The sequence below is a fragment of the Dermacentor variabilis genome, chromosome 8 (genome assembly GCF_050947875.1).
Source record: "Dermacentor variabilis isolate Ectoservices chromosome 8, ASM5094787v1, whole genome shotgun sequence".
Taxonomy (NCBI): Eukaryota; Metazoa; Arthropoda; class Arachnida; order Ixodida; family Ixodidae; genus Dermacentor; species Dermacentor variabilis.
This window is the reverse complement of record NC_134575.1, coordinates 100,718,318-100,733,807: the sequence shown is the minus strand read 5'-3', so window position 1 is coordinate 100,733,807 and position 15,490 is coordinate 100,718,318. Positions and strand designations below refer to the sequence as shown.

The 15,490-nt window shown below is 47.4% G+C and overlaps 1 protein-coding gene across 4 annotated transcripts in view; it reads left to right on the top strand.

The window, feature by feature from the left end:
* Positions 1–15,490, top strand: part of LOC142590470 (uncharacterized) — a 330,321-nt gene that overhangs the window by 246,451 nt on the left and 68,380 nt on the right. For all 4 annotated transcript variants that reach the window (XM_075702614.1, XM_075702611.1, XM_075702612.1 and 1 more), the window contains one exon: positions 4,927–5,133. In XM_075702614.1, coding sequence (XP_075558729.1) covers positions 4,927–5,133 — 207 coding nt within the window. The remainder of the gene's footprint in view (positions 1–4,926; positions 5,134–15,490) is intronic.

The window sequence follows — 15,490 nt, the reverse complement described above, 5'->3', positions numbered from 1 at the left end:
ACTGAAGCGGCGGCCACTGTGAAGCTCAATTCTGAGTTGCTGCCTCGTACTTCCACCAAAGGTTATGAAGAGGACATTACTAACAAAAACTTAAGCCTTTTGGTTCCCCTGATTGTTCTTGCTTGCCGACTGCAAAGGTCTCAACTCGTGTGTTACCTTGGTGATTGAAAATAATTGACAGTGATGTGGATGACAAATGTTTGATTTCTTCTATGGTTAGTTCAATGCGAGTCTGGTGAGTTGATGTCAAACATTACCTTGCGTGCGCCACTGCTGTTTGCGTAGTACACATAATACACAGGGAAACACGTTTTGAGAGCCGTTGTATACGATTGTTGATAACCTCCAAGACGGTTTAGCATTTTCATTGCCTCCAATTGCATATCGCATTATGGGACATGTGTTAAAGATCAATTAAAATGCCAACAAAGCATAAAAACGAGAACAAAGGGGGTCAACCGAGAGGCCTCATTTTTATTAATTGTATCATGATGAGCCAACAAAAAAGATACCAAGGGAAACATAGCGGAAATTACTTGTACTTAATAATTGAATTAAAGAAATGATAAATCAATGGCAATGAAAGTGGATGAAGAAACAACTTGCCGCAGGTGGTGAACAATCCCACAACCTTCGCAGTTGGCGTGTAATGCTCTCCCAATCGGGCTACTGCAGTGTCGCTTCCCCATCCACATTCTTGGGTATTTTACGTTTCCTTGTAGAACCCTGGGAGTGTCTAGTTAGATCCCAAGAGACCATCTTTCACCATAATCTACTGTTTCAAAAAGGGGGGCTTTGTGCGCCGAAGCGAAACCCCCTCGGCAGTGATACCAACTTGGTAGAAGACGCTGACATGATCAAGCTCTGGGAGCAGGTCGCTGTTTCTAGCCTCTATATTGCTAGTGATCGAGAAACAGGGGGTGCTTCAATGGAGGAGCTTCTGAGTGAACATAGTACTGCCTTGTTCTGCAAAGAGATCTCCTACGGTGTGATCATTCTCGTTGCAAACGGTGGAATGTTGTGACGACAGCAGCTGTAGTGATGAGAAAGGCAGTGGCCCGTCTTTGGCCTCGACCTTGATGTTCATGCAAAATGTAGTGTCATTAATCAAGTCCCGCATTGATTTCGTGTACACTTAAGGATTTCCACCAGTGTTTGTGCAGCAGCTGGATCTGATGCACACTGCAGTTCTCGACATGAAATACTTCAAGAGGAGCTGCACATTTCTGACCATTTTGGCATGCCAGATGCTCAACATCCAGTTTATGGCTGTAAATAAACATGTTATTTTTTTCAATGTCTACTCCATACAATCTGTATCTTTTAGTGCTAGTGGCAAATTTGTGCTCCAGCTACAAAGGTATGTTTGGCAGCTTTTGTGTTTCTTTTTTGTACAGCAATTCATCCAGACATTGTAATGATTAGTTGTAAGATTGATCTTCTTGATACTGTTATAAGTGGACTGCACTGTAATCCCTATGGCTAAAACGAACCCTCACATCTGCCTTCATATCTCGACAGGTGCTGGCAAGCACTCCCAGGTCAAGGTTCACTATGCACACACAGAATACACAGGGAGACACGTTTTGAGGTCTTGTATACGATTGTTGATAACCTCCAAGAGGGTTGAGCATTGTTATTGCCTCCCATTGCATGTCGCATTGTGGGAAATGTGTTAAAGATCAATTAAAATGCCAACAAAGCATAAAAATGAGAACAAAGGGGGTCAACCGAGGAGCTTGATTTTTATTAATCGTATCATGATGAGCCAACAAACAAAGATAGCAAGGAAAACATAGGGGAAATTACTTGTACTTAATTATTGAATTAAAGAAATGATAATGGCAATGGAAGTGTTTGAAAAAATAACTTACAGGTAAACAAGGCATGTTTACCCGCAGAAAATGTTTTGTGATTTTATCGTCACTCTTAAAAAGTTGAGCTAACTTTTCTGCAAAATTGGTCAGTCTGAAGATTTTGAATCTACAGTAAATCCATGTCTACACCGTACAACGCATGCAGTGTCATGTAAATATCCGGATTTCCTAATAATGGTTTTGAATATTTTGCTTTCTGATATTTGTCTTGAAAAAGATTTTGTGGTAGACAAACCACTGTGTTTCTTCCGTGCACTCATTTACATAGTTTGGTTGCGCTATGAGCGTGGGTGCTGGTTGCTGTGCTGCTGGCAAGTTGAGTGGCAATTGCTGTGACGTCGTCTACTGCCCAAATGCTAAATTGTAAAGATCTATTTCCATATATATATATATATATATATATATATATATATATATATATATATATATATATATATATATATATATAATCTGATGAGTCATTATGCAAGCCCATCTGTATTCATGAATAAACAAGTCTTATTTCCCTGCAGAAAATGTTTTGTGATTTTATCGTCACTCTGAAAAAGTTGAGCTAACTTTTCTGCGAAATTGGTCAGTCTGAAGATATTGAATCTACAATAAATCTCTGGGGGTCACTTTCATTCATTCATTCACATAACTTTATCGAGTGTCCTGCGATTTGGTGGGCTTGACCCCGTCTAGGCTTCGGCCAAGTGTTGTTGGCCCTTGCCAGCTTCCTCGGCTCACTGGATGGCCCAGAGTTGGTGCTGTAGGTCCGAGCTGAGGAATATAGACTCCCAGAGCATGCAGAGGCTGTTGCTGTTTGAGGCTGGATCACCGTTATTCTGCATAATAGCCGTACATTACCATAGGGTATGCTCCAGGGTAGCTCTAGAGTCGCATTGTCCGCACTTGTCAGTCGTGTATAAATCTGGGTGTATTAGGTGCATGATAGCTAGACTCGGATAGGATTTGGTCTATAACTGCCACCATTTGACAGACTGATTTTTGCTTAATTTTGGGTGCAGCTGTGGGAATATGCCTCTGCAACGATGATGTTGTGTAATTAGGGGAAAAATTTACTCTCAAAGGTTTAAGAAGAAGAAAGCTCGTAGTGCATCGATTCTTTAGGTATGATTGGTGAATTTAATGTCATGAGCGATGCTATGATTGGTGCACAATTCTTGGTTATATGATTTGTGTGATGAATAATATGAAAAGTGCTCACCTGGGACACAAGTTGGCATCAAAGTGGTTCATTGAAAAGCAGCACATACTCAGTGTGTCTACGAAGCACCTGAAGAAGACGGCAGTCAGACCTGCAAAGTGGGAGAAGGTGCTAAGGATCTCTGGATTTTTACAGGCTGCCACCGCAAATTGAACCTGGCAACATTTAACACTTGAACCCTCTCACGTGAGGCTACTTACTGGGGCTTTTTGAGGTATTATCGGGCATTGCATAAGATATCATTGGCCGTAATGAGGTTTGAAAAATAGGAAGCTTATACAGAACTGACTAACTGCCACATGCTCTGCTACAGAGGTCTTCCAGATATGAGGGAATAGAGGGTAGGGCTTCTAATTAATAAGTACATAGCGGGCAACATTGATAAATTCTATTGCTATTGGTATGGGTTCTAATAGCTTGTTTTTGTGAACCTTTTTCATGGTCCAGTCTATATTAAAATATTGTCACACACCTTAAGAGACATCTCTCTCTATCGGAAGTTTCTCAAATGTTGTCACTGGTTGTGTCTGTTGTCACTGAAGCTTGTGTAATGAGATTGCATGCGTGAGATTGAATGTGTAATACTTTCTGGAAAGCATGAAGGCATTAGCGATACAACTAGAACTTTTTACGAGTCATGTATTACCTGCCATGACATTTTGACTATCGGTGAGTGTTCACTGCTATCATTGTGCTGAGTGTTACTTGGTTTTCTGGGCACACGTTTGCCCAATGCATTGTGCCACTTTGGTTGTTCTCTGTCCCTAAAATGTGATGGTAACACTAAAAGGGTAACAATCATCTTAATAAAACTTAGTAGCAGATATCGATGACAGGTAGTACAAACCTACTCTCCAACCTCCAGTGGTAAGGACAAATAGAAGTTCTATAAGGAGGTTGAATTAGCAATGAGAAATGTCCAAGGTGTACTGTAGTCATGGGCAGCTTTAATGCAAAATTGTCTTCAAATTATGAATACCTTCTTCCGGAAGCGCAATAACAGGAAGTCAACCTGGAAAAGCCGTAATGGGGAAACAAGGAAGGAAATAGGTCTCGTACTCTGTGCCAACCTTTGCATAGTGCAGGATGTAGAGGTGTTAGTAGGGTAAATGTCTGTGAACATACGTTAGGGAGGTCCAGGATTGTTCTCAATTTGAAGAGATAAAGATATAATTAGTTAAGATGAATTAATATTAAGAGGAAACCGAGGAATAAATGAGTTAAATTAGATAAATTAAGAGGAATATAATAAATTAAGGTGAAACAGGCTAGCCAACCTAGTCATAGTCAGGGTAAAAGTAGATGACAAGACAAGGGTAATTGGAGATAAGTGGCAGCAATGTAATGTGTGGGGTGGGTAACCGACTGTCTATCAGGGTTACAGAATGGGTACCAGCTGAACTGACGTGTCATTGTGGACAGCAGACAACTAGGTAGTGTGATGAAATAGAAATTTTGCAAGAAGAGAATTGTGTTAGCTGGCGCAAGACATGGGGATCTTAGAGTGGACATTAAATAGGCCGATCGTGATGACCCTAGGCTCTTGCAGTCACTTTTCATTATTTGGACTACAGCGATAGTTCTAGAATATATCATAGAAAAAAGTGTCTGACATGTGTTCAATTGTCGTAATCCTTTCACAGAAAAGAGGTTGCTTTGCTTTAGAGTAATCAGTGTGGATTACCACCTGTAGCCCTTTAGGAATACTGAACCAGAAGGGTTATTCCGTTGTATTCCATGGCTATGCATTGTAACGTGCCCCTGCATTTATTCTGTTGTTGTATTTAACTCTTTTCGATACCGTAACAGGACTGCAATCACCCCAATTATTTTCTGCAGGCTTCACAAATGCGATGAGCCCATCTGAAAGCGTCCCTGCCAAAATGGAATGCCACAGCCCTTCCAAGGTCGTCGGTCAGGTCGAGGTTGGCATGCAGTACAGCTTGCCTCTGGCTGACAAGTCTGTCGGGTGCTGCTTTAAAGCATGGAGCGAGTCTAGGAGCGTGCAGACTACGGAGACTCTGGAGCAGTTAACCTCCACCTCAGGTGGGCAGTGACTGGCACTTCTCTTACATTTGCTTGCGTGTGTGAGCGTTGTGAATGTTGGCAAGTCTGAGCAGCTTGGTATCACTTACTAAATAATAAGTACATAGCGGGCAACAGTACATAGCGGGCAACATTGATATATTAAGTACATAGCGGGCAAATTAATAAGTACATAGCGGGCAACATTGATGAATTCTACAGTATTGGTACGTGTTCTAATAGCTTGTTTTCAGTGAACCTTTTCCATGGTCCAGTCTCTCTTAGAATATTGTCACACAGCTTAGGAGATAGCTTCCTGTATCGGGAGTTTCTCAAGTGTTGTCACTGGTTGTGTCTGTTGTCACTGAAGCTTGTGTAATGAGATTGCATGCGTGAGACGAATTCTGCAGTACTTTCTGGAAAGCATAAGGGCATTATCAATACAACTAGAACTTTTTACACAGATGACAAGGGTAATTGGAGATTAGTGTGAGATGCCGCCCAGGGCCTTTGAAGAGGGGCACATACCCAGTGAACCAGCTTGGCATCAACAAGGTTTGTTGAGGAGCAGCACATAGACAATGTTACATGCTCCCTCAGCAGTTACTGTTCCCTCAGCACAGCAGCCTGGTACTCTACCAATTTGGCCATGGACTACCCAGTGACCGAAGTTGGCAGGAAAGAGGTTAGGTGCGAACACACACACACAGTGGCGTAGCCAGAAATTTCGTTCGGGGGGGGGGGGGGCTCATGTTGCAGCTCGGCCTCCTCCTTAAGAGGAAGCTTTAGCTCGGGCGCTGCTATTTAAATACATGTAAAAGGGTAATTCGTTTTTCCTCGCAACAACTGCACCAAATTTTACGATGTTTGTTGAATTTAAAAGATAAACTTAAATTCTCGTGACGGTTGGTTTCGAATTTTTCATTTAGGCGGTCAATTCTTTATTAAAAGTTGGGCAAAATCGCAAATTTTCAGGAAACGGAACTGTCAAGTTTAAAACTCAGTAACCAGCACTGAAAAATGATAGCACAATTCTGTGAATTGCGTCTAATAGTACATCTACAGAGGACAAAATAGCTATGTTAAACATGAATCTAAGAAAAAATTGGTATAATGGAAATACGACTTTTGGAGAACCCTTGTACACAACGTAACCAATTCACGCAAGATACAAATTGGCACACCAGCTTTGTCCGCATTGACTTTCCTAAGAGTTGCCATTTACAGAACTGAGATATCTGTTCTTGGTACATAGCTATTATTTTGTAAACGTCGTGCATCTATTTTTTCGAAAATTCAAATTTTTCAAAATATTTTATACAAAGTTCAGGCCGTACATCGAAATTCTGTTTCCAACAGGCACTATAATTTACTTTCTCTCTCAAATGCAACAAATTTCATTAAAAGCGATTAGCAGGATTATCTCAGAGAAGCGTTTCTGCATTTTACATGTATTTTGAATAGGCCGCACCGGATTGGGCCCCAGCTAAAGCTTCCTCCTAAACAATTTGTCGAGGGATCAAATACATGAATAATAACTGCATTACCATTGTCACAAATGCTGTAAACAAATTCTTGAACTTTACGCACTGTCCAAACAAGTAAAATGTATTTTTTCATAAAAGAATATTCTCGTATGTGCCAAAAATTGTGCCCAAAGTAACTGATATCAATGCTTCCATGTTTTTGTCTATTTAATGAGTAAAGAAAATATCACACGAACTTTAGAACTATTTCACTTCGAAACCAGGAAAGCAGCGCATGCCGTTGATATGAAAAATAAAAAGGCCATGAAATGAAAAAGTTGAGGACAAATATGCCAATGAAACTTAGTCATTCATGAACCGTGTTTACATTCTTGTATATATGCAATGGCCAGTTAAAAATCTCCATGACGCTGTCATTTGTTCCAATGTATTACGCTGGAGCAGCTGTCACCGCTCGTGAATCGTGAGTAATTGCTCCGAAATTACAGTCGCAACAGAGAGCACATATAAAAAGCAGGAGTTCTGCAAGCTATACGAGGGCGAGTCAAATGAATGTGAGCCAATGTGAATATATGACGAACACGGTACTTTATTAAAAAGTAGTCTTCATGAGAATTTAGACATTTGCCCCATTGACTAACGAGTCGCGTGATTCCCGTCTCATGAAACTCCTTAGGTTGTTGCTTTAAAGGGACACTAAAGGTTACTATTAAGTCAACGTGGACTGTTGAAATACCATCACAGAAGCCTCGAAACGCTTGTTTCGTGCCAAGGAGAGACTTATTTTAAGAGAAAATGCGTTCTGAAGCGTCCGCGTACCTCTAGCGCAGTTCAAATCTCCCGCCCTCCGATCGAGGAGTACTGACATCATGGTCTCATAGTGACGTTGCGCCATCGGTGAGTAGAACGGCGTCCGCAGACGGCGCTACGGCTTTTCTGCGCAAAACGCGAACGCGCTGCCAGAAACAGAGCCAAGACAGAGCCGACAGCAGAGCGAAAGCGGGAGTATGGTGGCTAGCGGAAGGAGAAACGAATTACGTCCCACGGCACACGGAGAGTCCGTTTTCGTTAAACTATAGGCTGCGGCGAGCTCGCAGCGTGGTCTATGAGAAGCGACGAGCCTTTTCGCACTCGCAACAGGGCATAAAAATGTGCGAATCGACGCAAAACTCGGCCTAGAAACGTGCTTCGCCACAGCCAGGGCTCAATACGACCCAAGCTGGCACGACCCAGATGTCGTTTCCCGCACCGCCACCAGGCGCCGCTACTATATCTCAAACTCCAGCGCAAGACGCCCATAAGCTGGTACTTCATTCTATGACGCTAACTTCGACGCTCGTCGCAATGGACCCTGACACCGACAGATTGGCTCGCGATGGTGGGCTCAACTTCAGCGATTTGAGCACCGACGAGCGCGACCTGCTGCTGAGGGCTCGCACTGCCGGCGTCGTTGCGTACTACGACGGCGGCCTCGACACCGGCTCTCCGGAGCGGGAAAGCAACGAGGGCTTCCCACGACATCACATGGACGTGGCATTCTCGCTGCTTGTTCCAAATGAAAGTTTCGCGAGCCAGCAGAACCCTCACAGCACGACGCGATAACGAAACTACTGAAACTCCAAAGCGTGCACGGCGCAGAGTCGAGCGCGCAGAGTCGAGCGAAAACGAAACCTTTCGAACACCCATATTACTGAAGGGTAACGTCAAAATGTTATCTTTTCTTAGAATCGAATAGACCTAAACAAGCAACATTTTTTTCCGTCTTATAATCAAATGAAATGATATTTTTAATACGAGTAGTTGAGTATTAGTAACACAAATTATGAGGAGTCCTTTCGTCATCGGGCTAGTACCGGAATGTCGCTGGGGGGTCTCAAATCGTGTCATGCATTTACCTCAATTTCTCGGTTACTAAAGCTATGTTCGCGATTATATTGACGCCTTAGACGTTCTAGAACATTGCTCTACCACTTTAACTTGAGTTTCTGGTAACCTTTAGTGTCCCTTTAAAAAGTATGTAACTGACTCTTTCACGTCATCGTCCGGCACGAATCTAGTTCCACTGAGCTGTTTTTCGGTTGCCCCAAAATGGAAGTCGCAATGGGACAGGTCTGAGCTGTATGACGGATGTTGCAGGGTTTCCCACTTGAACTTTGCCAGTTTTGTATTAGCCACATCAGTGACATGGGGACGGGTATTGTCGTGGAACAACATGACCCAATTCGTCAATTTTCCACGCAGTTTGTTCTTGATTGCGACACGCAGTCGTTCCTGCGTTTCACAATATCGGAAACAATTGATAGCCTCTCAAGATTGAGCAAATTCTATCAGTAATGGCCCCTGATGATCGAAAAAGAAGTCAACAACACCTTTCGGTGAAAATGACAGCCTTTGCGTTCTTTGGCCGTGGTAAATTCGAATGTTTCCACTGTAAGCTTTGCCGTCATGTTTCAGACTCGTAGTAGTGGCACCATGGTTCGTCCCCGATCACAATAGCAAACAAGAAATCGTCATCCTCATTGTGATACCGGATCAGATTAGTCAAAGTAGCGCCAAACTTCTCCGTCTTCTGGCGGTGGATCAAAATCTTGGGCATCAATTGCGCACACAAGAGCCGATAACCGAGGTGCTCATGAATTATGGCGTGAACCGAGCCATGACTGATTTTCACACGCTCTGCCAGTTCATCGATGCTTGTCCTCCATTCTTGTCTCATCAGCTCATCAACCTTTGAAATTGTGCGGGATGTGATTGCACGATGGCATTGACCCGGTCTTGGAATGTCTTTGGAACTTTCCCATTCTTCTTTGAACCGTTTGCTCCCACGCTTTACAGTGGCCAATGAAATTCGATGTTTAAGGTACACAGCAGCCATACGGCGATTAATTCCTTTTTGGGAAACACCTTTAGCTGTCAAAAACTTTGTGACACCACACTGTTCAGCTTTTGGGGCGTCCATTATGTCAGGCAACCATGTTCAACCTAGTGTATGAGAGCATTAAAGAACATTTATCCTCACACATGCATACCACTTTTGTAGATGAGAGATGCCACTCTGCTACGCGCATGCCTCGCAGATAATGAACCGAACCATTATTGCGACTCGCACTCGTGCATTAGAAATGTGAAGATACAATGGGATATACAAATGCGAAGATACAGCTTGATAAAGGGCAAAAAGTTTGACTGGAAACAAAGTTCACTGCACATATACACGAAACCTTACAACCAGATATTTCAATATGCGTATAAGTCTCCAATAAATATACATATCTAAGAAAAAGTCGCTGTATATAATGCGTCAAACAAGGCAAATAAACATGTTACGCGATCACAGATTCACAGAATCCTAGATTCCGCCCCAATTCCATCCACTGTCCCCGATGTATCGCGCGCGACCGAAGGCAGCGCGCTTGCTCCCCGCTTTTCTCCTTTGCGCACACACGACTGAGCCACCATTGTCGGCTCAGCCATTCCACCCTCCCCCCCCCTCTAGGCTTTCACTCGCACATACAGCATGCGGCACGCGGTCACGATGTTATCACCGTTGGACTTTATACGAAACATGAGGGCAACGGCGACGGCAGGAATGCGCCTGGAGTGTCCATATTGTCACGTGGTCGTGACGTCAAAGAACACAGTAGCAATACTGTGAAAGGCAAAAACTAGCTTTTATTGGGCGAACCTGTGCCCACAAAACAGGCTACACTTAAAGCACAACGAGAGCGGCGAACACAGTCGGCGATCGTCGTAAATTTGATCAGCGGGCCAAGCGCGTCGGCTTTTAAAGAACAGTCGTCGAATGTTCCAGACTAATCGTTCGGACCCGCGTGCCTTCCACAAAGTTCAACGCCATTCGCGTCAGGCGAATAAATCAGATAACACGAGGTTCGGCGGCAACAGAGTGCGGATAGAAGCATCGATAACTTTCCAGAAACTTCGGATACATGCAGGCGCGTCCCGCGCTGTGCGATTACAGTTGTTAAGCGGCGAAACGTGGTCGCCCGATAAAGATAAGTACACGTGTCAATATTCCCCTCTTAAAAAGCATCGACCCGATGCTGCAAACGAAGGTAATAAACAAAAGTACTCGCAGCAAAGTAAAGAACAAAAATGACGAAGTTCGTCAGCGTCCGTAAAAGGGTTTAAGGCGCACCACGTGGACCACTTCAGATTGTGCGCGGCGCCGCTGTGAATGCGAAATGCCGTCTGGCATGACCTCATAGTCCAGAGCGCCAATACGTCGGATGACCTTGTAGGGTCCGAAATAGCGTCGGAGTAGTTTCTCACTGAGTCCTCGTCGGCGTATCGGGGTCCAGACCCAAACACGGTCGCCTGGCTGGTACTCGACGAAGCGTCGTCGGAGGTTGTAGTGTCGGCTGTCGGTCCTCTGCTGGCTCTTGATTCGCAGGCGGGCGAGCTGTCGGGCTTCTTCGGCGCGCTGGAGATAGCCAGCGACGTCAACATTCTCTTCGTCAGTTACGTGCGGCAGCATGGCGTCAAGCGTCGTCGTCGGGTTCCTGTCGTAAACCAGCATAAACGGCGTGATCTGTGTTGTTTCTTGCACCGCCGTGTTGTAAGCGAAGGTTACGTACGGCAGGAACGCGTCCCACGTCTTGTGTTCGACGTCGACGTACATTGCTAGCATGTCGGCGAGGGTCTTGTTCAGGCGCTCCGTGAGACCATTCGTCTGCGGATGGTAGGCAGTTGTCCTCCTGTGGCTTGTCTGGCTGTACTGCAGAATGGCTTGGGTGAGCTCTGCTGTAAAAGCCGTTCCTCTGTCGGTGATGAGGACTTCTGGAGCACCATGTCGCAGCAGGATGTTCTCGACGAAAAATTTCGCCACTTCGGTTGCGCTGCCTTTTGGTGGAGCTTTAGTTTCAGCAAAACGGGTGAGATAGTTCGTCGCCACGACGATCCACTTATTCCCGGATGTTGATATCGGAAACGGCCCCAACAAATCCATCCCAATCTGCTGGAATGGTCGGCGAGGAGGTTCGATCGGCTGTAGTAATCCTGCTGGCCTTGTCGGTGGTGTCTTGCGTCGTTGACAGTCTCGGCATGTCTTGACGTAACGGGCGACGTCGGCGGTCAGACGCGGCCAGTAATACCTTTCCTGTATTCTCAACACCATCCGGGAGAATCCGAAATGCCCAGCGGTTGGATCGTCGTGTAGGGCGTGCAGTATTTCTGGACTCAGCGCTGACGGTACAACAAGAAGGTAGCTGGCGCGGACTGGTGAGAAGTTCTTCTTCACGAGCAGGTTGTTTTGTAGCGTGAGCGAAGACAACCCGCGCTTAAATGCCCTAGGGACAACGTCGGTGTTCCCTTCCAAATACTCGACGAGGCCTTTTAGCTCCGGGTCGGCTCGTTGCTGTTTAGTGAAGTCTTCCGCGCTTATTATGCCAAGGAAGGCGTCGTCGTCCTCGTCGTCTTGCGGCGGGGGATCGATGGGGGCGCGCGATAAGCAGTCGGCGTCGGAGTGTTTTCTTCCGGACTTGTACATTACCGTGGCGTCATATTCTTGTAGTCTGAGGCTCCACCGCGCCAGCCGTCCTGAAGGGTCCTTTAAGTTAGCTAGCCAACACAACGCGTGGTGGTCGCTGACGACTTTGAATGGCCTGCCATAGAGGTAAGGGCGGAATTTAGCTGTAGCCCAAATGATGGCGAGGCATTCCTTTTCAGTCGTAGAATAGTTGCTTTCCGCTTTTGACAGCGACCGGCTAGCATACGATATCACCCTTTCAAGTCCTTCTTTCCTCTGGACTAGGACGGCACCGAGGCCTAGGCTACTGGCGTCTGTGTGGATTTCGGTATCGGCGTCCTCGTCGAAGTGTGCAAGTACCGGCGGCGACTGCATGCGTCGTTTGAGTTCTTGAAATGGCTTGGCCTGCGGCGTTTCCCACTTGAACGCAACATCACATTTGGTTAGATGTGTTAGCGGCTCCGCGATGCGTGAAAAGTCCTTGACAAAGCGCCTATAGTAGGCACACATGCCAAGGAATCTGCGCACTGCCTTCTTGTCGGTTGGCTGCGGGAACTTTGCGATGGCAGCTGTCTTCTGTGGGTCGGGGCGTACTCCTGATTTGCTGATCACGTGGCCTAGGAACAAAAGCTCATCGTAAGCGAAACGGCACTTTTCCGGCTTCAGAGTGAGCCCTGATGACTTGATGGCTTCTAACACTGTCGCAAGCCGCCTAAGGTGATCGTCGAAATTTCCGGCGAAGACGACGACGTCATCCAGGTAAACAAGGCACGTCTGCCACTTCAGTCCGGCTAACACCGTGTCCATGACGCGCTGAAACGTTGCCGGCGCCGAGCACAGTCCGAATGGCATGACCTTAAACTCGTAGAGGCCGTCTGGCGTGATGAAGGCAGTCTTTTCGCGATCTCTCTCGTCGACTTCTATTTGCCAGTAGCCAGACTTGAGGTCCATCGACGAGAAGTATTTAGCGTTGCAGAGCCGATCCAATGCGTCGTCTATCCGTGGAAGGGGGTACACATCCTTCTTCGTGATCTTGTTCAGTCGACGATAATCGACGCAGAAGCGTAGGGTTCCGTCCTTTTTCTTTACCAGGACTACAGGAGAGGCCCACGGGCTTTTCGACGGCTGGATGATATCGTCGCGCAGCATTTCGTCGACTTGTTGCCTAATAGCTTCACGTTCTCGCGTCGAAACTCGGTAAGGGCTCTGGCGGAGTGGTCGAGCGCACTCTTCGGTTATTATGCGATGCTTTGCGACTGGTGTTTGTCGAATCCTCGATGACGTCGAAAAGCAGTCTTTGTATCGTCGAAGCAGACTTCTGAGCTGTTGCTGCTTAATCACGGGGAGACTTGGATTTATGTCGAAGTCTGGCTCGGGAACTACGGTCGTCGGGGTAGATACGACAGAATCCGAGAGTACAAACGCATCGCTGGTTTCCTGTATTTCCTCGATGAATGCGATCGTCGTGCCCTTGTTGATGTGCTTGAACTCCTGGCTGAAGTTTGTCAGCAGCACTTTCGTGTTTCCTCCATGTAGTCGAGCGATCCCTCTTGCGACGCAAATTTCACGGTCGAGTAGTAGACGTTGGTCGCCTTCGATGACGCCTTCTACGTCAGCGGGTGTTTCGGTGCCGACCGAAATAACGATGCTGGAGCGAGGCGGGATGCTCACTTGATCTTCGAGCACACTCAAGGCGTGGTGACTATGAGGGCTCTCCGACGGTATCGCTTGATCTTCCGACAGCGTTATTGACTGCGACTTCAGGTCGATGATTGCGCCGTGTTGGTTCAGGAAGTCCATGCCGAGAATGACGTCTCGTGAACATTGTTGCAGGATGACGAAGATGGCAGGGTAAGTCCGGTCATGAATGGTAATTCTTGCCGTGCAGATTCCAGTCGGCGCAATGAGGTGCCCTCCAGCGGTCCGAATTTGGGGGCCCTCCCATGCAGTCTTAACTTTCTTCAACTGGGCGGCGATGTGTCCACTCATTACGGAGTAATCGGCCCCTGTGTCGACTAAGGCAGTGACTGCGCGGCCGTCGAGAAGCACGTCGAGGTCGGTGGCTCTTTGTCTTGCGTTGCAGTTGGGTCTTGGCGTCGGATCACGGCTGCGTCGTGTTGAATTGAACTTGGAACGTCGCGTCGTCAAGTCGTCTTTCATCGGTGTAGTCTTGGCTTCCCGATTTCGTCGGGACGGCGTCGTGTCGTTATGTCGTCGAGGTAGTTTCTTCGGTGTCTTCGGCGGCGGCGGAGGATCTTCGTCAGTTTGACGAACAGCAACCGCACCTCCATCGGTTGCTGCTTTTAGTTTTCCGGATATGGGCTCGCTGAGCGGCCCCGGGCTGGGCCAGTGTATGGTCGGCGCTGCGGTGACAGGTAGCGGCCTGGTGATGGCGAACGGGACGGTCGTCGAGGGCTCCACTGAGTAGCGGCCAGGTAGTCGGCGATGTCACGAGGGCGTTCACCTTCCCTCGGGCGCTGTGCGTTGACGGCGAAGCCTCGCAATCCCATGTCGCGGTATGGGCATCGGCGGTACACATGGCCGGCTTCGCCGCAGTGGTAGCAGAGCGGGCGGTGGTCGGGGGCGCGCCAAATGTCCGTCTTCCTCGCGTAGGTGCGCTGGGCGACGGGTGGTCGTGCTGGCGGTGGCGGCGGCGGACGACGGAACTGCGGCGTGACAGGGCCCTGGCGTGGTCGCGGAGGGGGACCTTGACGGCGTGCGACGGCGGCGTAGGTCATCGCTTGCGGCTTAGGCTGGGGCGATACAGGGGCTACTCCAAGTTGTTGTTGGAGCTCCTCACGCACGGCGTCGGCAATCGAAGCCACTTGAGGCTGTGATGGTGGGAACAGCTTTTGTAGCTCCTCCCGCACGACCGCTCGGATAGTCTCGCGCAGGTCGTCGGTGGCCAGTGATTGAACTCCGGCGTAGTTGGTCGAGTTCGTGCGGCGGTCGAATTGCCGGTTTCGCATCTCGAGGGTCTTCTCGATGCTGGTGGCCTCGTGAAGAAACTCGTCGACGGTCTTCGGTGGGCTTCGTACCATTCCGGCAAAAAGTTCCTCCTTCACACCACGCATCAGCAGGCGGACTTTCTTTTCCTCGGGCATTTCAGGGTCGGCGTGGCGGAAGAGACGGCTCATTTCTTCCGTGTAGATCGCGGTCGTCTCATTAGGTAGCTGCACCCGGGTTTCTAATAGCGCTTGGGCTCGTTCTCGGCGTACGATGCTTGCGAATGTCTGCAGGAAGCCGCTTCGGAAAAGTTCCCAGGTCGTTAACGTGGCTTCTCAGTTCTCGAACCACGTCCTGGCCGCGTCTTCCAAAGCGAAGAAGACATATCGCAGTTTGTCGTCGCAGTTCCAGTTGTTAAAGGTAGCGACTCTCTCGTACGTCTCAAGCCAGCTTTCCAGGT